Source organism: Lethenteron reissneri, chromosome 21 (genome assembly GCF_015708825.2).
Source record: "Lethenteron reissneri isolate LAM-NWPU_2019-01 chromosome 21, ASM1570882v1, whole genome shotgun sequence".
Taxonomy (NCBI): Eukaryota; Metazoa; Chordata; class Hyperoartia; order Petromyzontiformes; family Petromyzontidae; genus Lethenteron; species Lethenteron reissneri.
The window spans coordinates 13,278,384-13,302,170 of NC_083799.1; the positions used below are offsets into that span (position 1 = coordinate 13,278,384).

The window sequence follows — 23,787 nt, forward strand, 5'->3', positions numbered from 1 at the left end:
TGGCGGCCCTTCAATCAAGACCATCGGTCCCTGCCGCCCACCCCCCCACCCCATTGAGCCCCAAAACCACAAGGTTACTAAGGCCACAGGGAGATCACATGTCCACGTCTCCAATGAACGTGGTGTTCGGGAAAGCATTTGTCTCATATCTTTGGTTCTTTCGGTAAAGTCACGTCGGTAAAAAATAAAATGACCTAAAAATAAGAGATAAAAATGTGCGGTATTCATGCCACAGCCTGAAGCACCCCCACCTCACCCACCCCCTCCTTGCAAAAAGTCACGGGGGGGTGGGTAAAAATAAATATTCTTCTGATTCTGAGATCTGCCTGAGAGTAGAAGCAGCCCACGGAAGCGTTCAAGTAGCCCTAAAGTTAATCTTCATTATTGTCTTTTGTCATTAAACTCCTTATTAAGTAAATTTTGTAATATTAAAATTATTATTACCAAGTATAAAATGTATACCTATTTTGTAAATCTAGGGCTAAAAGATTGAAATGATAATACAACACCAATCACGATTATCTAAACCGGTCCTGGGCATCCCCTAGTTTGGCTCAGCCTCAAATGAAGTACCTGGTGCGGTGTGTAAACATCGCCATATCGCTGTCATGGGGTTTTGCAGGAAATGTCTGTCTTAAGTCGACCATTTTGTGATATTTCTCTTTGTCACCACTGAGACTCGATAAGAAACGCTCCTGTGTGTGCATTATTTTCCTGCTGAATGTTTGCCCTGTGTGCAATCGTTTCAGAATGTGTGTGTGTGTGTACCAGTACCAGCCTTCATAGGTGCTCGCTGCACTTGCCCCAACAGTCTGTGAAGGCTATATGGGGGATCTTTGTCTTTGTTTTTACGCACGCGCGAGGCAGATCTGGGTGAGCAGCCCGCACAACGCGAGCGGGTACTACACGCTGTACGGGGACGAGCCGCTGCACTCCGACCACTTCAGCGCGCGCCTCAGCTTTGGCGACACGCAGACCGTGTGGGCGCGCACCGGCTACCTGGGCTTCCTGCGCCGTACCGAGCTCACCGACGCCAGCGGGGGTACGTCTGCCGACAGCGCCGGCGTAGCGGTTAATGCGCACCGCGCCACGAACCCGCGCGACCCGAGTTCAAATATCTGAACCGGTCCACTGGGCCTCCCCTAGGTTGACTCAGCCTCAAATGAGTACCTGGTATGGTGTTGACATCAGCGTTGGGGAGACAAAGGCGGCCAGGCGTGCTGTTGGCCACCCACGAACAGCACTTGCCCCAAGAGTCATAGGCAATACGGAGAAATCATTGTCTTGTGCCTCTGAATGTCCTTGTTTGTGCGTGCGCATGTACCCGTGCAAGCCTCAGTTTGTGCAATTTCCACACGTTGCCACCGTTAATTCATTTTGAGAGGTTCTTTCATTTTGGATAGAGACTTATCAGTACAAGGCCATGCGGGAGGGCATGTGCCACCGCTTTGCGCCAGCTATCATAGAGTGCGGTCATGTCACTACAGTTTTCTGCGGGGAGCACAGCACAATGTCTTAAAAAACATAACTGCGCTATGCCTGTAAATAAAATGAACGCTAACCGCTCACGCATTCTGAAATTCAGCGGTGAACGGCACCGACCCTGCAACTTGCAGATGTCTCCGAGTGGGAAAGGGTTAATAGAGATCTGCACGCCGGGTGTTTCTGTCAGCATCTACCTTATCTGATTGGTCGGGTACGAGCGTGGTAGATGGCTGCTGTCATGGTATTTCTCAGGAAATGTCTGTCTAAAGACGACCTTCGTTTTGTGATATTTATCTTTGTCACCACGAGACGCGATAAGAAAAGCCCTGCGTGTGCATTCGTTTATTGCTGAATGTTTGCCCTGTGTGCGTGCGTGTCAGAATGTGTGTGTGTGTGTGTGCCGTGCCAGGCCTTCATAGGTGCTGGCGAACAGCACTTGCCCCAACAGTCTGTTAATGCTATACAGGAGGTCTTTGTCTTTGTGCATCCTCACCCTAACCTGACGACCCGAGTTTAATTTACGCTCACACTAGCGATGATTATCTGAACCATCCTGGGCCTCCCCTAAATAGACTCAGCCTCAAAATGAGTACCTGGTACGGTGGTGCTGACTAACCCTCCTGGTGCGCCCTAGAGCGTGCGCGAGCGTGTCCATGCTGAAGGGTGCACGCGAACGTTCGTGCGTGTGTGCATCCTGGAGCCTGTGCATGTGTGTGCGCACGTGTATCTGCAGAAGGGTGTGTGCATGCCAGAATGTGTGTGTGTGTGCGTGCTTGTGTGAGTTTTCAACAGCGTCTTGTATTTGGTTTTTTTTCCCGTAATATTTATTGAAACAGGAAATTAAATGACCCCAATGAAACACATGCAACAGCATCACCTCTTTTCAAAAGGCATTTCAGGATGTATTATTACCTTACCCAGTTGCCAGCATACAAAACATATCCTCCTTTGCTAACTGTTGACCAGTAGGGCGATGCTTTGCGTCAACTCATTGTCTGCGCCGTGACCACCTGCCAGAGACGCGGTGCCAATTCTTGTGGCCCTGCTGTCCGCCGTTCTTGGCACTGGGGGTTGTGGTGATGTCACCGCCGCTTAGCGACAAATGGCAGCTGCCGTTGTTGTTTGTGTGTCTGTATGTGCGCGTGTTTGCGTATCAGTGTATGTATGATGAACTTCTTTCACACCGCGCATAGCCAACCGTGCTAAGTTCGTGGGCGTGGTGCTGGCCACCCACCCCCTCGTGTACCGTGCCGGCCTTCATAGGTGCTCACTAACAGCACTTGCTCGAACAGTCTGTTAAGGTTATACGGGGGATATTTGGCGCTGTGTGTACTTTCCATGTGAATTTGTGATTGTGTGTATAATTGTATGTGTGAGAGCAATAGTGTCGTGGTTTAGCGCACTGCGTTCCATACCCGGCGACCAGCGTTCGATTGCCACTCGCGACCAATAACAATGGCGAATATTTGAACCTATCCTGGACCTCGCCTAGGTAAATTCAGCATTAACGAGTGCCAGATGTGGTGGTTAAACATCAGCACTGGGGAGACAAAGGCAGCTGGGCATGGTCCTGGCCACAACACCTCCTGTGTGCCATTCCGACCTTCATAGTTGCTGACTAGCACCTTCATAGGTGCTAGTCACCTAACAGGCACCACGGTGGTGAGATGTTAACTCTCTCGCCCGGTATGGAGGAGGTCGTGGGTTAGATCCCGACCCTGACGCCTGTTTATCTGGAGTTTGCATGTTCTCCCCGTGGTCGCGTGGATTTTTCTCCGGATCCTCCGGTTTTTCCCTCCACAAATTATAATTAAAATGCATTTATAGTATTTGCCTGCGATCCATTCCCACGTGATAAACCACTTTGTTGAGCTATCATTTGTAGCCAGGTCGCTTCTTAAAAGAGTTAACAGCTCAGTGGGCCTTTACCAGGTAAAAACTAAAGTTTAGACTTAGCGAGTGCTGCATACAAAGGCTAACGAAGAACACATTTGTTTGTTTGTGTGTGAATATGAAAGAAAATGTGTTTAATGTTCCGCGTAAGTGTAAACTCCGTCACGTGCCGCTTCCAAACTAGAAGGGATTGACGTGGGCCACTCTAAATTTGCGTTTTGACAATCTGTGCAGTGTCAGTGACGATTCAGCGGTGAACGGGACACCCACCCTGCAACTTGCAGGCATCTCTGAACGAAAAAGAGTTAACGAAGGGACAGCCCTACCATCGCCTGCTCTCACTCCACTGTTGCTTCCTCAGGAGCAGTGGTTCCCAACATATCCTCGACCTTCGCGTAGTGAACGTTCCAGTGTTCTGTGATCGGAAATGGGATCTGTGTGGGTCCCGCGGACCCCTTGCCATGGCCTTGCGGAGCTCCCGTGGACTGCGGGATCACAGGTTGGGACCCGCTGCTCTAGAGGTTATGTTGGCCGACGCTTACGCTGGTCTTGTAGCTTCAAAGTTGAACTATTTTATTCAGCATTTGAATCGGCTTTGACTTATGGAGGCCACATTAATTCGAATCGAATTGTACATCTCCCTGTCTTCTCACGCACCCAACTGTCACCTCTTGCCTTGAACGCACGAACTCACAGGCTGTCTGTGTGTGTGTGGATGTGTCACTTCGCATAGTGGGGAGCGGCAGCGTAGCGGTAAGCGCGCTGCGCTACGAACCCCGCGACCCGAGTTCGATTCCTGCTCACAGTCAACACCGGTGACGATTATCTGAACCGGTCATGGGCCTCCCCTAGGTCGACTCAGCCTAAAATGAGTACCCGGTGCTGTGTGTAAACATCACCACTGGGGAGACAAAGGCAGCCGGGCGTGGTGCTTGCCACACACTCCTTCGTGTGCCGTGCTGGCCTTCATAGGTGCTGCTCGCTAACAGCACTTGCCCCAACAGTTTGTTAAGGGTACACGGGGGACCTTTGTTTTTGTGTGTGTGTGTGTGTGCAGAGAGGCACGATGCGCTGTACGTGGTGGGTTCGCTAGACGAGACGATGGAGCTGCGCGGGATGCGCTACCACCCCATCGACATCGAGATCTCGGTGCTGCGCGCCCACAGGAACATCGCCGAGTGGTACGGCAGCCACTGCCAGCGGCGCCTTCTTCTCCAATCGAAATACTCCGACCCACTCCCAATCCCCTGACCTCTAACGCGACACCGCGAACACACTTGTCTGTCGCGCTGTCTCAGCGTGGTGTTCACACGCGCAAATATTCCTGGTGGTGGTTGCAGTGCGGTGTTCACGTGGACGAACCTGCTGGTGGTCGTGGTGGAGCTCGACGGCTCGGAGCAGGAGGCGCTGGATCTGGTGCCGCTGGTGACGGGGACAGCGCTGGAGGAACACCACCTCCTGGTGGGTGGAGCGCAGCACGCCACACCGCACCACACCGCACCACACCGCACCCCACCGCACCACACCGCACCACACCGCACCACACGGCACCACACGGCACCATAATGGCAATCCACGGTGGCGAAATGTTAACTACCTCTCCTGGTATACAGGTGGTGATAGTTTCGATCCCAACCCTGATGCTAGTTAATTTGGAGTCTACGTGTTCTCCCCGTGGTCACGTGGATTTTTCTCCGGGTGCTCTGGTCTTTCCCTCCACATTTAGAAGTGCGATACATTTGCACATTCTAAGCCACTTCGTTGAGCTATCATTTGTGTCCAGGTTGCTTCTGACAAAGAGCTATATAGCTCAGTGGATCTATATTTTTTAGTTTAATCCACGTGTGGCACACCATGTGTACCACGCCACACGCCACGTGGCACCGTGCCCCGCTCCCCAGGCAGCCTCATCCGTTCTCCCATCGCTCATTTCAACAACAACCGCCACACCGCCGCAGACCGGTGTGCGGGCACGCACAACAACGGCCGCACGTCGTACAAATTACACGCAGCACTCCGCCACGCGTATCACATGACAGAACCCACAGCGCGACACCTCCACCACGACACTCCTCGTATGACGGTTGCCGGCTGCCTCCCGGGGGGCCGCGTGTGGCGCAGGTGGGCGTGGTGGTCGTGGTGGACGTGGGCGTCATCCCGATCAACTCGCGCGGGGAGAAACAGCGCATGCACCTGCGGGATGGCTTCCTGGCCGACCAGCTGGATCCCATCTACGTCGCCTACAACATGTGACGCGGGCGCGGCGAGCCACCCCTGCGGTGCGCGAGTATACGCACGTATACGCGTTACGCCGGCACGGCGAGTGACATCCCGCCAGAGCGCAGCGTGCCCTCGGCACGCCTCGATCCGGCAGTGTACGGCGCAACGTGCCGCCGACGGTGACATGCGGAACAATGAACACGAACACTCCCCACCCCCGACCACGACGATCACGCCCTCGTTTAGCGTGCATCACGCCAGGTGCCAGCGTGCATCACGCCAGGTGCCAGCGTGCGGAGCGAAGTGGACTTCAGCCCGGTCGGCTGCCGGCTTGTCGGCCTCGAACGAACTTGACTGGCCAAGCATGAGGAGACCACGATCGGCCGGCCGCGCGTTCACAGGCCGCCGCCGCCACGTCCACCGTCGCCGGCAGTCACCTTCCCCATTCTGCGCGTTTCAGCATGAGGCAGCACGGATGGTTCCTCTGATTAGGTTTTTTTAATTTTATAATTTTTTTGTTAAAAGCGTTCATATCGCAGGACGGCAGATCGGCCGGCGATGCCATGCTTGTGCCACACGGACGGACGGACGCGCGCTGGAAGGGATCTGTGCCATGGCGGCAACGTCGCCAGGCCGCGGCAACAACCACCACGGTGGACCACGTGACTCCCCCTCCACATTGCAGAGAGGGCCTCCCTGTCGGGCCTTGGGGGTTGGGGATGAACCGCAAACGGTCGGGTTGGGTCGCCCATCGCGACGAGCACTGAAGAAGCCAGAAAAGGAAGTCTCACCGGCAAACATTTCTTCCTGCCCATTTAAATTGTCGTTTTCTTTTCAATTGAAAGAAAAACAAAGAAGATTATGCTTTGTCCATCGCGAGGCGAGAATGTGGCTCGGTGTTGTTTTATTTTGTAGCTGCTGTACGGTGTGCTCCTGGAGGGGGGGGGGTGGTTTTGTAATGGGGTCGCGTTGGTCTGTTCTGTGACCGACTGCACGGTCTGGTGTGAAGGGGTTCTTCTTTTTTGGCTTGGCTGCAAATCGGATTTGTGCTTTAACGTGCCACTTGCCCACTCGCTCACGCATGGATTTTCCACCTCAACCTCCCCCGAGTGTCAGTTAGAAAGACACTGTCCCATACAAGAGTAATGTTTAAAATTCAATAATTACCGTTAAAGTGAATGAACCACTGCGATCGCGATGATGAATGACACCGTTCTGTTTCTCTCATTCCAAATCTACTTGGACGTCTCTTTTGGACTATTTGTGCCGCTGTTGGCACTGGTATAGTGGTGGTGGTTTTGATTGTTCTGGTAGTGGTGGTGGTGATGATGATAGTGATGGTTCAGGCAGTGGTGATGGTGGTGATAGCCTTGGTGGTGGTGGTGATTTTGATAATGATGGTGATAGTGGTGGTGGTGGTAATGGCTTTGCTGCTGCTGATGGTGCATGCAGGGCCTCCACGTTGCGTTGCTGGGGTTGTTGTGGGCAGTGGCAGTGGGGAATCCATGGAGATCCGGACTTCAGAGATCACACCCCAGCTGAACCGGCCCCTGACCCCTGACCCTGTACCTCGGCTCCCTCTGGGAGGCAGGGAGGAGTTGATGAACTCCATCCACCTCCCTCTTCCCGCCTCACTCCCTGCGGAGACGCAACCAGTGGATGGACAGAAAGTGTTTGGAGTGTTGCTGTGATGCCGTTCGCAGCAGACATTGTCATACAGTATACGTAAGGGAGTGGTCAAAAAATATTGAGAACGAGTCAATAGAAAAGCCACACCTATCTAATGTTAGGCTTGTTTTGAAGCCCCCCCCATATTTCTGTATTAATTATATCACGTGATGACGAAAATGACGATGAAAATAGTAATATATTACTGAGAGCGATTATATTGAAACAGGAATGCGCTTGAGTCCGTGTTTGCTTTTGTAATGTCACATTCTCGAAGGGTTCTTTGGCCGAGCCTTGCGGTATTCGTGCGCGCCGAGATGAGAGGAGAGGGGCTTGTACGCACCAGGCAGTTTCATCCGCGATGCGCTCGCGTCACGAGCGTGGCGGCCCGGCGTTGCGTGCCGTCGCGAATCGCGGTTTTGATTTTTCTCCTGCACACTCACCGTTTTGTGTTCACGTTTGCCACGGCGTGGCAACTTGCGGGTAAGCCGTCGCCCCGCGATCACCTCCGTTGGAACTTTTACAACAACAACAACAAAAAGAACACTTCTTGCATTCGCCAAAGCTCAACCACGATTCACATTTTGGCCGACGGGTGATCGTTCAAATTTCAGAGACCTGCAGCGACCGTGGTGTACCGATGTCTGCCAAGAGCACGCAAACGGTTCGAGCAGCTTTTGTCCCGCGGTCAATACGCGAATAACGAAGGTCTCCCACGCTCAACGGAACGGTGGGGCGGTCTCTCACCTTAAGGCTTGCAGCTCGGAGCCAGTGGTGGAAATTCCATATTCCCGTGGTGGAGGCCAGTCCATCCGTAAACACAATTGCTGTTAATCTCTCGTCAAGTCATCCATCGAGCCCTCTGGGTAATGCGGAGTGCCGGGTCGACCTCGGCCCAGGTTTGAACTTTGAACTCCCCGACCCATGGGGTTCACCGTTCGAATGCTCTTGCCAGTCGTGCCGCCCAGCTGGACATCGCTGATGGACAGGCCGCGATCTCAGTGACCAGTTCGGCTGAAATCACGACGATCTCGTTCAGCTGCTCGGTGCTCTTGTTTTTGAACGTGTATCATCATGAGCATGTGTTTGAACGCGTGTCCACGTAGTTCATTTGCCCAAGGCAGCAATTTGTATTGGTGACATTCTGCACAAGTGACTTATTATTATCATTGTCGTTCATGGATGGATCAGGGACTATTCTGTCTTTTTTTTAAATCATTATTTAAAGTCTTATGTAGTGTTTTTTTTAAATGGATCCACTTGAGTTAGGGTTGTTAAGATGTGTTTCGTGATTGTCCTGTTCATGTTGTTGCTGTTGTTATCATTGAGTTTGGGGGTGCTTTTTAAACTCCTGATTTCTGCAGACGGTTCATTTTTAGTAGACAGATTTGTCAGATAACCATTGATGCATTGCATACACGTGCATATTAGGCGTTTATGCACACGCGCAGAATAGCATATATAATATGTCGCACACAGTATGCGTTCATGTGCGTATACATATGTATGCGTATACTGTATTCTATTGTATAGACTATAGTCACTTTATAAATATATATGTATATAGACCTAGATGTGTATTGGCATACGTACACATACTATGGCACTGTATATACATATAATGTGTATATAAACATATACATGCATATGTATACACACGTGATCCATGCTGTGTGCATTCAAGCTGTCGGTGCCACATGTCAAAGTATACACATCCCCGCACTATTAAAAGTATAATAATAATTATAATAATTTGCTTTCTTCAGGAAAGCATGAGTCCCAAAGCTCTTTTTCCGGGGGGTCTTGCTGCAATGGGCTGTTTGGATAATTATTTCTTTTTTTAATGACTTTATTAATGAGTGTTTTGCTTCGCGTGAAATATAAATCGTAGAGCCCAAGAGAAACCCCCAAGGCGGCGGGTTCGCGAACCCCACTTGTTCTGCTGCCGTTCTTTTGTGCCCACCTCGCAGCCCCCCCCCCCCCCCCCAGCAGGTGTGTTTGGATAACCTGCCAACCTTACCGATGGCCGAAGCGATAAGCTGCCGATGATTTTGTTTTATCCTGCGACCCCCCCCCCCCTCCCCCCTATAAGGAGCTTCAGAGCTAATCGCACCGCTCTATCTCAACATTGTGCAGAAGAAAAATTGTAGCAACTACTGCTTTGAAAATTCATATGCGGTGAAAACGGTTTGAACATCGACAAGCCTGCCGCTTAAATCTGGAGGGTCAGTCAAGTATGTTAGCGCCTGTGAATCTCTAGATGATCCATCACCCCCCCCCCCCCTCCTAATGACCACTGCTTTGCTGTGGTGCCACACACGATCGCACCTCCGATGAACACTGTTGGCTACGTACGGTGTTGACGAACTTCAACATACACGCAATGTGTATGCACACACACACGTGTCTCACGCATGCACTCACTTCTTATCCCTCCTCCCTCCCCCCGTCTTGACGCACAATAAGTTTCACAGTTTGGTCCTGTAACAAATAAAAAAAACGAGCAGTGTCTCGACAAGTTGGCAAGAAAGTCACGACGTTTTGGGCGACCAGCCACCTTCAGGACAATGCGTGGTGTCGCTTTCGTGTTCGTTATATAACGTGAAAACCATTGTCCCTGGTGTGAATGGAACCACTAGTGGCGGTTAGCGATCGAGTGTGCCGGCGGTACAACTGCCATCAGGAGCTCATGGGACGGATAGTCCCAGGCCCCGGGCAACAAATGGGGAGGAGACTGGACAAGGCGCTCCAATTAATTCCTGTGAACAGTTCCCATGTCAACCCACACTGTGCTACCGATTCCATCCTGTGTGTGTGTAAGCGTGTGACCGCTTGACGGTGATCCGTGCGGTGAGCACTACTATATGGGAAGTGAAAATTGGCAGTGCGTGTCCTCTCGATGGATGATGCACGGATGAACTTGACATCGCCCTAAACAATGTGGACTTTCCACCACTGGTTAAGTGCAGCCATTGCTCCCAGGGCTTGTGTCGATTCGTGTATACCATTTAAAGCACCTCCGATTTAGCACGGTGGGCTACGTACGGCGCGAAAGAAGTTCAACATACATAAAGCCCGCTAAGACCACAATTCTATTTTTTTCAAGGGAGACCTGGGATTAAATTGAATGCAACAAATAGCAGCAGCAGCAGCGGGGTTGCTGCAGGAGTGAAACCAAACGGGAGCGGGGAGGAGGAGGAGGGAGTAGACACCTCGACTCCACGGCTGCAGCGTGCCTGCAAGTGCCTACTGGCGTCGCCACAGACGCCCCCCACCACCTCACCGCGTGCCGACCGTGAGCTTCACAGCAAGCAATGAGCAGCGAGACAAAATCAGCCGCGTGGCAAACGGCGGAGTGGCGTCCCCCCCCACCTGGAATGGGCTGGCCCTGCAACATTCCAGACAGAAATTAATACAAGCAGCAAGGGTGGGGGGGGGCAGCCAGAATCTTGGTCGTCTCACGGCCCCCCACGCCATCCATCCGTCTCGCTGCTGTACACGTGGGGAGCGGGGGGGGGGGGGTCTCCCCGGCGTGTGCCAATATCTAGGGGGGATCTGCAGGAGTCGGAATGTTTTCCCACGGACAAAAGATGATTGTGGAGGAGCGTTTGACATCGGCGGGCAAGGTGAGATGGGGGATTGGCGGTGGGTGGTGGGAGGGGTCTATGTGTGATTTCATATTTGTGCACCATCGCTTTTTCTAGATTTGAAGCTTTCGTGACTGCAAGGATTCATATTCTTAGGTTTTTTCGGTAAAGTCACGTAGATAAAAAATAAAATTAATGAAAGTACAGTAAAAATCACAACGTTTCGGAGGCACAGCACGATAGCTTGATACAGCAATCGTGCTGTGACGGTTCCACCTGAAGGCGGAAGCTTGTGTTGCCTCCGAAACGTGATTTTTACTCCACTTTTTTTAATTCTATTTTTTTTATCTACGTGACTTTACCGAAAAAAACCTAAGAATATGAACACCATCGCTTTCTTAACAGGCGCTCGCTAGCGGCACCCCAGGAGGCATAGAGCGGCCGAATGTGGCGCTCGACCGCCCCACGCCGTCGAGCGCCCTGTTATAGGTACTTCCAGTGGCGGATTGAGATCGGTGCGGGACTTGTAGCCTGATGTTATTAAGGGGCATTACATAAAAAAACACAAATATAAAACACATTTTTTTTTTTACTTACATACTAAAGTAATTAATTTTTTTAATTTGTTATACAGCCAGATAATACGACAAATCTCTCACCTTAAACGCCCAGTCGTTCATAAAAGTTGAAGGCAGTATAGTACTATAGTAATAGAGCAAGTGCGGAATTACTGAACCGGAATTGATAGCTTGAAATAATTTAGCACGGGGCCCTTGAAAGTGCGGGGCCCGTAGGATACGTAGCTACTTTTTCCACTAGGACAATGCGGCACTGGGTACTTTAATAAGTGCTCGCTAACAACTCTCATCCAACGGTGAATATTTTGACGCTGTAATTTGCATGTTTCGCGACCGACAGAGGGCGCTGTTAAACGCAATGCACCCACCTCGTGCGTGTAGACAACAGCAGCGGCGCAAAGATGCACTCGACGTTCAGTTCTTACGCCAGCGACGCACCGTGGATGGAATCGCACGCGTAAGAACATCGCGTATTTATAATGTCAACGTGTAACGGTCACACAGGAGTCGCTCACTCTCGTAAAGAGATAGTGGTGGGGGGGGGGGGGGTGACGAGAATGGGAAACTACACAGATGGAGCGTGGAAGGCAGCAGCCAAAGTGGCAAGCCAGCGCGCACCAATATTAGCGGTTACCACACCGGTGCAGCAAAACAACACACCAGACCTCGTAAAGGTCTGACGATGTCGCTGTTGCCCCTTGAGCGAGCTGCAGGACTCCTCCATGAGAAGTTCCACTGGGATTCAGCAGCCGATTTCCCATTCGAACGTGTGACGCCACGAGTTCGTAATCTTTTGATGTCACCGTTCGCCGAGAAATGATTCCGGAAATAAATCGAGGAACCGTCCGATCAAGTCTAAGGCACGAGGAGTCAAATCTTGCCTTTGGAACACGGAGCCAAGGGTCATCAGGCTGGGTGCTATCGTGTGATTTTTCTTGTTCGGCCGCTCATAACGTTCTTCTTCCGACTGCCTTCAACATCACGAGAAGTGATGTTGACGCACCCCGCAAGATTTTCCTGACCGCGGTTGTGAATCGCAGGAAAATAAATCATCATTGCGCAAGAAGGTGTTTTTGTTTATATCGCGTGCATCACCGGTGTTACCGCCAATACGTTAATTTCGCAAAGCTCTGCGGTCCGCTACCTGTGAAGGGTTTGTTCGGCAATTGATGAGTTGTTTATACATTGTGGGACTTAATATATTTAGGCGACGTTTTAGGAAATGGTCCTCCATGTCACAGATCGAGCAATGGTGCTCTGGAAATAGGAGCAGTGCCCGAAACGTCGCCTATTCCAATTATGCCCTTTTTAAGCTGAGATGCAGCACAGTAGTGTGCACATTTTGTTTCGAAATGGCGGACCGAATGAAACAAAGTCCCGTGTGGTTTTAGATTTGAAGCTTTCGTGACTGCAAGGATTCATATTCTAGAACCTTCCAGAAGGTCCTGGGATGGTGACGTCATCCCCCAGCCCCCTCCTGGGGTCTGGGTCCCTGGATCCGCTATCCCATAAAGGGGTTACCGTTGGTCCCTTGGGCTGTAGTCCTTGGACGCTGGGATCTGTCACTCTTCCGCCCCCTATTGACACAAGCTAGTACTGCCGGCTATGAGTAGTGGCGATAATGTCCAACCATGCCACTAAATACCATTTGGTTATTTCGGTAAAGTCACGTAGGTATAAAATAAAGTATAATTTTCTTTTAAAATAAAATAAAATGTTATTTTAAAATAAAATAGTATTTTAAAATTTTACTTTAAACTAAAATAAAAGTGTATTTTATTTTAAAATAAAAAAATTATTATTTATAAAAAAATATTTTAAAATATTGTATTTTATACCCACGTGACTTTACCGAAAGAACCAAAGAGTATGGATTCCTGCAGTCACGAAAGCTTCAAATCAAGATCAATTCAACTACAGTTCTATGACTGGTCCGCCCGTGTGAGTTACTGAGTGTCAGATGTGGGTTGGTTCAAGGACACGTGACGGGCGATAATAACTACGGAGTGCAAACTTCAATAGAGAAAGCTATGGATGTTGAACTTCTTTCACACCTTACGTAGCCAACCGTGCCAATCGGAGGTGCGGGGGAAGGACAACAAACTGAACACAAAACGCAGTTTTAAATCAATTTGTTTTCAATCGAGACGATTTAAAAGTGCTTAGCTCCAGTGGGTTCTTAATGCAGTATCGAGAGGAAGAGCTATCCAGACGGTCACAGAAGCGCATCTGAAAGTGCGCGCTGATGCAGTGAACCACCATCTCGGCACATCCACCGCGGAGATGGAGCGATGGAATCGGCTCGTGGGCAGGAGGTGCTAGGTAGATACGGTTTTTTTTCTTCCTTTTCCGACATCGCAAGACCGTAAAGGATGGCGACGGCTAGGGGATACCTTCATCCAGCAGTAGATCAATCGTGGCTGATGGCGAGGTTTTTTTTTACTCCGCGCAGCGCGGCTGGGTTCGTGGCCGCAATGCGATGCATTCAAATGAAGCGACATTTCGTGCATTCGCACACCTATCCCACGATTTCCACCGAGCCGAGTTGCTCTGACGGATATCCACACAGCTCGTAGGCGGTTGTAGCAACTCGGGGTCGGTGAAGATTCGACAAAATCTCAACGTTTGTGAACACAGTGAGTGGCAGGGTGAGCGCCGTGGCTGGGGTGGACGTGACGATCGCTGCTCCAGCGGCAACATCCATTGTTGTACACGTAGCCAGCTTTCGCGACCAATATCATCCGGAACAGAGGGTTTTTTTGGGGTTAGATCGCGTTAATGTATGAATGTGTCGTTAAACCCGCCACCACCCGACACAGCCAATTAGTAAGGGTCGTCACGTCAACAGAACGTGGCCAATTCCTCACTAGTACAGCACTGGTGTGTAGTGTAGTGTATAGTAGTGCAGTGTATAGTGTAGTGTATAGTGTATTGTAGTGTAGTATACTAGTACAGCACTCACCGGTGTGTGTTGGAGAGCCAAGCCACAGCATTTACCATCTGAGGACGACTAGCTTCATCAGGCGACGGCCAGATTTGTAAAGCGAGTTGCAATTGCTGGCGAAACGCATTATTGCTTTGGTTCTTTCGGTAAAGTCACGTAGAAAGAAAATAATAATTAAATAATTGCATACGACGTTTCGATTGCAACACAAACAATCATAATCAGGTACGAATGAAAGCGAAAACAAACCTAGTAAACGTATAAATATAATGCAATACAATACAGAGAGTCGGCTAACATAACAGTCAACACCCTACCTGGTTGATTACGTTCTTCCAAAGATTGCTAAATTTGAGAGAGAGACAAAACACAGACACGGAGACACATAGACACATAAGCAGAGAGAAATAACACAGAGACACAGAGAGAGAGACGCACACATAGGCACACAGAAAAGCAAAAAATGTCACACTTATCTTCTAATTTAGCAATCTTTGGAAGAACGTAATCAACCAGGCAATGTGTTAATTGTGTGTTGACCGACTCTCTGTGTTGCATTGCATTACATTTACAAATTTTACTAAGTTTGTTTGATTAAGTGTGTTTTCTCTCTCTCTGTGTTATTGCTCTAGTATTTCCTGCAGTCACGAAAGCTCCAAATATCTCGTTGACATGCTAATTTCTCTACCTCCCTCTCTCTCTGGCCCCCTCTCTCTCTATTTAAGGCCTCGACACAGAGGCGTTGTTTTTCTGTGTGCCAGTGTGCGTCTCTCTCTGTGTGTGTGTCTCTGTGTTGTCTCTCTCTCTCTCTGCTTATGTGTCTTTGTGTCTCTGTGTCTGTGTTTTGTCTCTCTCTCAAATTTAGCAATCTTTGGAAGAACGTAATCAAGCAGGTAGGGTGTTGACTATTATGTTAGCCGACTCTCTGTATTGTATTGCATTATATTTCTAAATTTCGATTTAAAGCTTTCGTGACTGCAGGGATTCATATTCTTGGATCTTTCTTTCAGCGTTCATTAGGACGCTGTCTTTCCGACAGCTCTTTTCTTCACCTGAGGACGGCTGCTTGTGTTGTGGCCGAAACGTCGTGAGAATTTAATTGTTTTATTTTTATTATTTTATTATTTCCCTCCTACGTGACTTTACCGAAAGATCCAAGAATTAGATTTCTAAGTTTACGAAGTTTGTTTTCTCTTTCATTTGTACCTGATTATGATTGCTTGTGTTGCAATCGAAACGTCGTATGCTATTATTCAATTTATTTTTTCTTTCTCCGTGACTTTACCGAAAGAACCAAAGAGTAATTCCTGCAGTCAGTTTGAAACTTATTATGGATCCATTGTTTGCACTGTACGTCTAGGCTCCCGTGTCTTATCTCCACGCCTTCACCAACGCACAAAAGACCCATCATCTGTCGTGCTCGGAAACACTTGAACACGCGCTCCTGTGCGGATGGCCCTCACACACCCACACCACACCACACTCAAGTCGTTCGAGTGGTCTTGGGATTGGCGAACCCGAACGCAACACATGGCAAGATCATGATGAGTTACGATCTATTTAAAAACTGAAATATGTTTTACTTTAGCAGGTAATGCCCACGAGCTCTTTTTACAGAAGCGATCTGTCCACAACTGATAGCTCAACCAAGTGGCTTATCATGTGGACATTTCTCACAGCCAAATACTCGGAACGCGTGATGTTGATTCTAAATGTCTGGGGGGAAACCGGGAGGATCCGGAGAAAAATCCACGCGACCACGGGGAGAACATGCAAATTCCAAATACGCAGCAGGCGTCCGTGTCGGGATCGAACCCAGGACATCCTGTATACCAGGCGAGGGAGATAACATCTCGCCACCACGGCGCCCCCCCCCCCGCTCCCCTCGATCGCCCAGGGCGTAACAGAGAAATAAAATGCAATGTTCACAAATCAAATGTCATGAGGAACTGCTCTTGGTATTGCAGAAGCAGTGTGAAAACAACGAGTCGCACCTACCGTCATTGGCAAACACACCGCCTCTGCCTCAACAGCCGTGTCGCCAGGGATCCATCTCCCACTTCAAATGTTCGTCGACTTGAGCAGGTGGTGGTGGGTGGCATACTGGATGTGGTATGCCGAGTGCGGACTATTTTTTTTTCGTCCGGGTCACCGACCCGGGATAAAAATTAAGCCCTGCCTCCCAACTATACACATAACAGGGGCATCTTGTTATCCACAATTCCTGTTATTCACAATTTAGCGGATAACAGGAAGACGGTCAGGGGACTTTAACCCCTAAACCTGCCGGGACGCAGCGAGCACAAAAAGGCCCCGCACCTCGAGCCCCCACGCCCGGCCACCTTTGTCTCTCCCCCCTCCCCCCCCCCACCTCCAGCACCGTATGGCTCAGCGAGCACAAAAAAAACCCCGGCAGCGCCTCGAGTCCCCACGCCCGGCCGCCTTTGTCTCTCCCCCCCTCCCCCCCCAGCGCCGTTTGGCTCAGCGAGCACAGCACCCGCGTCACGCGCGGGGCGTCACGACCCGCGCGTGACGCCCCGGGCACGGAGACGTCACGAAGCCGAGAGACGCGGCGGCGGAGGAGGAGGAGGAGACGGGACACGAGAGACAGAGAGAGAGCGAGAGACAGAGAGAGCGAGACAGCGAGACAGAGAGAACGAGAGACAGAGAGAGAGAGACACCGGTGGACAGAGGCACCGCGCGTAGCTCAGATCCCGGCCAATACATCGGCGTGCGTGCGAGGGAGCGTGCGGGCGCTGCCAAACGAGAAGACATATTCGTGCGCGCGGACGGACGGACGAACGGAAGAGGCGAGCAGATCAACAAGGGGGGGGGGGGGAGACGGGCGGACCGGCCGATCGCTGGACACGTACAGGCGGCTGGTCGGGCGGACGAGGAGGGCTGAAGGAGGGGGGGGGGGGCAGGCAAGCAGGCGAACGGACCGCGCAGTGCGGATAAGGGGTCCCGCAGACGGGCCGACGGGCTGATAAGCGGGCAAGGCGGTGAGCGGAGCGACGGCCGAAGGCGAGCGGGGGCACGCGGAAGATGGACGGAGCGAATCCCGCATCTCTCCCGATGACGACGTAGCCGCGAAGAGGTGAGGGCACACGAGGGGGGCGGGGGGGGGGGGCATTGTGCCACACGGGGTCGTACCCCCCCCCCCCCCCGACACTGCTAGATGATGTCGTGGGAACACTGAGCACGAAATGCGTGAATAGCCATGTACACACCGGGGCATTGCGGCAATTGATACGCTGCGCGGGGAGCATTGGGTACCATTGAGGGGGGGGTGCAATGAGACACACAGGAGCATCATACGTGGCGCGTGTGTGTACACGGTGTGTGCGGGGTGGTGCACGCAGATCGTGCACGCCGCACGGGAGATGCCTGTGTACGCCGGAGGGTCTCATCGGCGGGATCGTCGGGCGAGGGAGGATGCTAGTGGGGGGGTGGGGGAGGTGGTCACGGGGACGTTTGGATAGCCGAGGGTGTAAGGGACACTCCGGAATAATTGGCTCCAAGGGGCAACGGATCGACACCAGCGCTGGGCTCTTCCCCGCTACGGCTGTTGAGGCAGCTGTTACTGGTGGTGGTGTCCGTGTGAGCCGTCGCTGCTGCTGTCGCTGTCGCTTCTGCTGGCATTACTTCTGCTCGACGATTGATTCTGTCGCTGTGTGTTTGCTGGTGATCTCGGCGACACGGCTGTTGTTGCGCTAGACATCGCTGCGTTCATGGATCTGCCCAGGTGTTGCGGCTATTGTTGTCGCCGCCGCTGCCGCTGCCGTGATATGGCTCCTGCCGGTGTTGGCGTTCTTCCTGCCACCACAACTGATTCCTGTGGCTGCCACCGTCCATGCAGAGGCTGTTTTGACGTGGCTGGAGCTTGCTTGCTACCTTTGCCATTGCTAATGTAGCCATTGCTTGCTGCTGTTACTGGCTTCGATTATGACCCGCTGGGATTTTTATGCTTCTTCTTCCGTTGTGGTCGATGCTGATGTTGCCCAATGATGCTTGCTGCTGCTGCTGCTCAGTAATCTTTCATTGTTGCTGCTGCTGCTGTTCGTGCTGCCGTTTGCGCTGTTGCTGATTGCCACTCTGTCGCTGCTGCTGCTGCTGTTGTTGTTTATGTTTGTAAGAGAACAGATTCCCCAGGTTGTACACACACACGCACACACGCACGCACGAGCGCGCGTCTCCGATGTCGCAATTTGGGGGCCTTCCCCTGTAGCGTAAAAACAATCTTCTGGCAACAAACACAGCAGCGGTGGTGCATTGCTGGCCAGGGCTGGAGCTATTTTCGGAGCCTGCTGCTTCCAATGGCTTAAGTGTGCACGAGCCTAAACATTGAATCCCAATAATCATAACAACAAACCGGAAGGTGCCTTTGTCTGGCTCTGTGAGCCTCAGTTATTGACACCGGACCCTCAGAATGCCATTCAATGTTGCGGAAGTTTCATTGAATCTCAGTTAGTGACGGCGAACACGAAATCATCGCAAGCGTGCCTCGGTCTATGTTCTGTTGTGAGCACCGAATCAGAAGAAATCCTGAAGGTGCCTTGGCGTGTCCTCTATGAACCTCGGCCGTACTGAACCTTTTGTGATCGAGAAGGGGTTGATGAACCCGTTGCGTTGTTTGATCGAACGCTGGTGGGCAGTGCAGGTTGGTGAAGTGGCGATTAAGAGCGCACACCAGAGGTCGCAAACGGGTTTTGATTCCGTACCCGTACCCGGCCGCACCAGGGTCGCAAATGGGTACCCGTTCCCTACCCGTACCCGTACCCTACCCGAAATGAGTGACAAACGGTTACTCACCAGTGACTCACGGTCCTACCCGTACCCGTACCCGGCCGCACCAGGGTCGCAAACGGCTACCCGTACCCGGCCGGGTACGGGTAGCCGGGTATCGGGTAGGGTACGGGTATCGGGTACCCGGTTGCGACCTCTGGCGCACGCACTGCGCTACGAACCCGGGGGACACGGGTTCGATTCCCGCTCACGGCCAACACCGGCGACGGTTTATCTGAACCCGCCATGGGCCTCCCCAAGGAAGGTCGACTCAGCCTCAAATGAGGACGTGGTGTGGTGTGTAAACATTGCCACTAGGGAGACAAATGCGGTCGGGCCACCGACCCACCATCCCACCCCTCGTGTACCGGGCCGGCCCTTCATTGGTGCTACTCGCTAACAGCATTAGTCTCAACAGTCTGTTACGGGCTATAGGGGGGATCTTTATCTTTGGGGTGGGGAGGGGGAGGCGCCTGGGATGGTTTCACGTATCACTCATCACCACCCAGCCCTAGCCGGGAATCGAGCTTAGGTTTTGTGGGTTCATAGCGCAGTGCGCGTACCAAGAGCGCCACTGCCTCCACCCCCTTTGCCGGTTGTAAGCATTCGACTCAAAGACAAGAACACTGCGTCCTGTACGGATAGGAGGAATAAGCTCGGGAGACCGACACGGAGACACACACAGAGAGAGAGATACGGAGAGAGACATAATCCCGGGAGGCAGATACTGAGACAGACACACGAGTGATATATTTGGAGAGAGACACAAAAACAAAGACACACACACAAACCAGATATGAGAGAGAGAGACACACACGCACGCATGGATACAGACTTAGACACAGATAGAGAGACGCTACAGAGACAAAGCACAAAGACGTGTTCGTAGAGTTGCCGATAGAGAGAACATTCTGGGAGGACGTGCACACGCACATCACAGCACCTCGGGAGCTTCGTTTCAGCCGGGTCTGTCCGGGCAGGTGACTCGCAAAATGTTTCCCGCACCTGGCACATTACGTCCAGTATCGCCCTTCTAGCCACGGCTGCTGTTGGCAACGATGCACGTTGCCTCCTCTCTTACAGCAGTCTACCAAATTCAGTGAGGGATGACGGCCCCGGCGACACAGCTGCCGGGGAGCAGAGGCGGTGTTTGCCGAATGACGGTGGTGGGGCAGTTCGTGACGTTTGGATGAGACTGTGACGCCATGGATGCTCATAACTACGTGTGTCTGTTTTCATTGTAATCGTGACCCCGCCGGTGTTGTGTCCGGGTTAGCCTTGACCCAAAACAACCAAACCCCGAGACCACTCGAGTGACTTGTGTGTGTGTGTTTTTGTGCTGTGAGGGCATCTGCAGAGGAGCGCCGTGATTTTTTATAGCAAAGTTAACCACAAGTGTATCTGTGGTCAAAGCTGGTGGTGGTGCTAGAGGTCCCCACAAGTGGAACTGTGGTCAAAGGTGGTGGTGGTGGTGGTGGTGCAAGAGTGAACCACACGTGGCTCTGTGGTCAGAGCAGTCAGCTCGCGATAGGGAAACTTGTGAGTTCAAATCCCAGCTGGTGCGTCAACTCGGCGTTTTCATCCTCAACTGATTGATTAAACGAGTGCCACTTTGTGGGAAGTCAGCATTGGGTGTCCTTTGAAGAAACTGGCCCTTGTCATAGGAATGTGGAATTCCTACCAATGTTTATTGCGACGAATATTATCCATAATAGAGGTGTTTTGGGTTAGACCGAGTAAATATAAATGTGTCGTTAAACCCGCCACCACCCGACACGGCCAATTAGTAAAGGTTTGTCACGTAAACAGAACGTGCCAATTCGTTACTAGTACAGCACACCGGTGTGTTGGAGAGCCAAGCCACAGCATTTACAATCTGAGTACGACGTTTCGCCAGTAATGGCTTCCATTCCTACCAATAGAATCGAAAACGCCTATGGTGACGAGCACTGCCCCATGTGCATTCGAGTGTGGACACACCCTGACCCTTTATTTAACCTTGTCCCAGCACGGGGCTTCACCGATGTGTTTGCCTAGCTTTATTCCTGCAGATAACGGGTATTTGTGTGACCTCATCGATGCCATAGTGCTGCACACAGCGCGTTTATGTGTTTCTCCTTCTGTCCTCTTCTTTTATTGGAGCTCTGCCTTGATACCTGCTCCTGGGCTGCCACCTCATCTGTCCTCTGCCCTCCTCTACATATTTCACGGCTCCCTTCAGCTCCTCGCCTGTATTTGTAGTTCATTATTTCCTTTCTGAAAGACCATATGAGTGACCTGTGGTGGTGGTGGTGGTGGTTATGCTGCTGCTGGTAGCCATGATGGTGCAAGTGTAGTGATGGTGATGTTGTGTTGGTAGTGATGGTGATGATGATGGTGCCAGTGGTGGTGGTAGTGATGGTGTTAGTGCAGATGATGATGGTGCTGGTTATATTATTCAAACCAGTGATCCCAGTTGACATTTCGAGTCTCCAGATCCATGCTGTCCCACTCCCCATGACAGGACCTCGTTCTCGATAAACAACGCACACACCCATGCAGCGCCTTCCTAACAAGCTCATTAAATATTGAACGTTTTTTTTGTTTATTTCGTGCTGCCAATTTAAATGCGAATGCAGCCATTGTGACCTCTGCACCAAATATTGGCCTGTGCTAAAAGTTGACCCAAGTAGAACTGGTGTTGCTTATTCATGGATTGATGGTCTCTCCACTAGCCCTGCCTCCGGATCTCTGGGGCGGAGTGGTAGCAGAGCTTCTGTGTGGCGGGTAACCACTGCAAAAAATGATTCACAACGCTAGGCAGGAGAGTCTAAACTATACTAAATGAAGGAATTGTTTTATTTTACCAAGTAAGGCCCACTGGGCGACGTAGCTTTTTTTCAGAAGCAACATGGCCACAAATGATAGCTCAACGAAGTGGCTTATCACGTGGAAATATATAGCGTTCAAATACTCTAAGCGCGTGATGTTGATTCTAAACGTGTAGGGAAAAACCGGAGGACACGGAGAAAAATCCACGCGTCCACGGGAAAAGAAACACGCAAACTCCAAATATACAACAGCAGGCGTCAAGGTCGGGATTGAACCCACGACCTCCCACATACCGGGCGAGGGAGTTGGGGAACTAAAGGTACGATCGGTGGTGCAGGGCCCATCCCATTGACGCCCGAGCGCCGGGCCTACAGCTCCCTACGTCGTGCGGTCCGTGGGGGCTGTGTGACCCTCCATCCCCACGCTGGTCAGCGTGGCTTCGTGAAAGTGGGGAACGTGAGCGTGTGAGTGTAGAAAGTGCAGCGCAATAATATGGATGCTCCTCGTTACAGGAGGTGAACTCCGTAGTATTGAGCGATGGTTCGCTCGCACTCTGCCTTGCGTGGGACTGGCTCGTGAAAAATAAAAAATAAACTTTCCTCGTATTTGTCTTCGTTATCTGGATCTCCCTTGCAAAAATAATTGACGGGCTGATTGTATTTCATGTCTAAATTGGTTGGGGAGCAGTGGCGCAGTGGTGAGTGCATTGCGCTCCTCGTATAAACCGTACACAGTGTGCATAAAATCGTATCCTACCTTAGCATAATTTATATAGCGCCTTGACCAAGGTGCTTTACAGAGAATTAGGTAGAAATTAATGTAATGGTGAAGATGACTTGAATAAAATGGATGAGACGAAGTAATGGGCGAACCTGTGATGCGTGAATTAAGGCCAATTGAAATTGATGAAAGGAAATAATGACGAATGGATTGGATGGATGGGGAATGCGTGGCGGCTATTGAGAGAGATTATGAGGAATGAACAGGAACGGAGGTATTGGTTCAAAGAGGAGATCAGGGGGTCGTGGGATGAGCTCGGAGAAGAAAAAGTGAGTTGTGAGGGAGCAGTGGAGACTGGTGAGCGAAGATCCACGTGGAGGGGGAGTTTGTTCGAGTGAAGGTTGGGGGGGGGGGGGTAGCAAGAAGAGAGATTGTGTGATTGGGCACAACGAGGAGGAGGAACAGAACGGAGACAACGAAGATTGAGAACGTAGAGGGCGACAAGGAGAGGGAAGGATACGAGAGCGGCAAGAGAGGGTGGAGTGAGACCATGAAGGGATCTGTAGACCAGGGTGGGGAATCTGAACAGGCAACGGTACGCCTTCTGGTGTCATTTGGTCCAACACCAATGGGGACTAGGCTCTAAAGAAAGCCGTCTCGGGTGTGGACCAATCAACTTCAAGGACAGTGCATATTATTATCATTATCAGAGTTGCTTCTTTTTGTTTGCTTTTTTGACTACTTGTGTTGTGGTTATTGCAAACATGATGCCTTGAATAAAGGTGTCAGTTTTGTACCAGTTTAAAAGGGTAAAAACCTACTACTATATTTTGCCACTGGTAAAAGAGATCTCATAGTGTAAATGCTTACCCCGAGCTCTCAATACTCTGATATTGCACTGTGTTTGAGTTGTACGCCTTCTGGTGTCATCTGGTCCAACACCAATGGGGACTAGGCTCTAAAGAAAGCCGTCTCGGGTGTGGACCAATCAACTTCAAGGACAGTGCATATCATTATCATCATCAGAGTTGCTTCTTTTTGTTTGCTTTTTTGACTACTTGTGTTGTGGTTATTGCAAACATGATGCCTTGAATAA

General features: G+C 51.0%; 2 protein-coding genes across 14 annotated transcripts in view; both read left to right on the plus strand.

The window, feature by feature from the left end:
- LOC133345256 (disco-interacting protein 2 homolog C-like) overlaps positions 1-10,744 on the plus strand; it is a 151,101-nt gene extending 140,357 nt beyond the window's left edge. For 7 of the 12 annotated variants that reach the window (XM_061555853.1, XM_061555859.1, XM_061555860.1 and 4 more), the window contains 4 exons: positions 868-1,042; positions 4,436-4,559; positions 4,719-4,839; positions 5,500-10,744. In XM_061555853.1, coding sequence (XP_061411837.1) covers positions 868-1,042; positions 4,436-4,559; positions 4,719-4,839; positions 5,500-5,631 — 552 coding nt within the window. In that variant the 3' untranslated portion in view covers positions 5,632-10,744. The remainder of the gene's footprint in view (positions 1-867; positions 1,043-4,435; positions 4,560-4,718; positions 4,840-5,499) is intronic. The other 5 variants (XM_061555852.1, XM_061555856.1, XM_061555857.1 and 2 more) reach the window with 1 other exon arrangement.
- Positions 10,745-16,940: 6,196 nt separating this feature from the next.
- Positions 16,941-23,787, plus strand: part of LOC133345258 (mitogen-activated protein kinase kinase kinase 13-like) — a 38,997-nt gene continuing 32,150 nt past the window's right edge. For both annotated transcript variants that reach the window (XM_061555865.1, XM_061555866.1), the window contains exon 1: positions 16,941-17,472. The gene's annotated coding sequence lies outside the window, so the exon portion shown is untranslated. The remainder of the gene's footprint in view (positions 17,473-23,787) is intronic.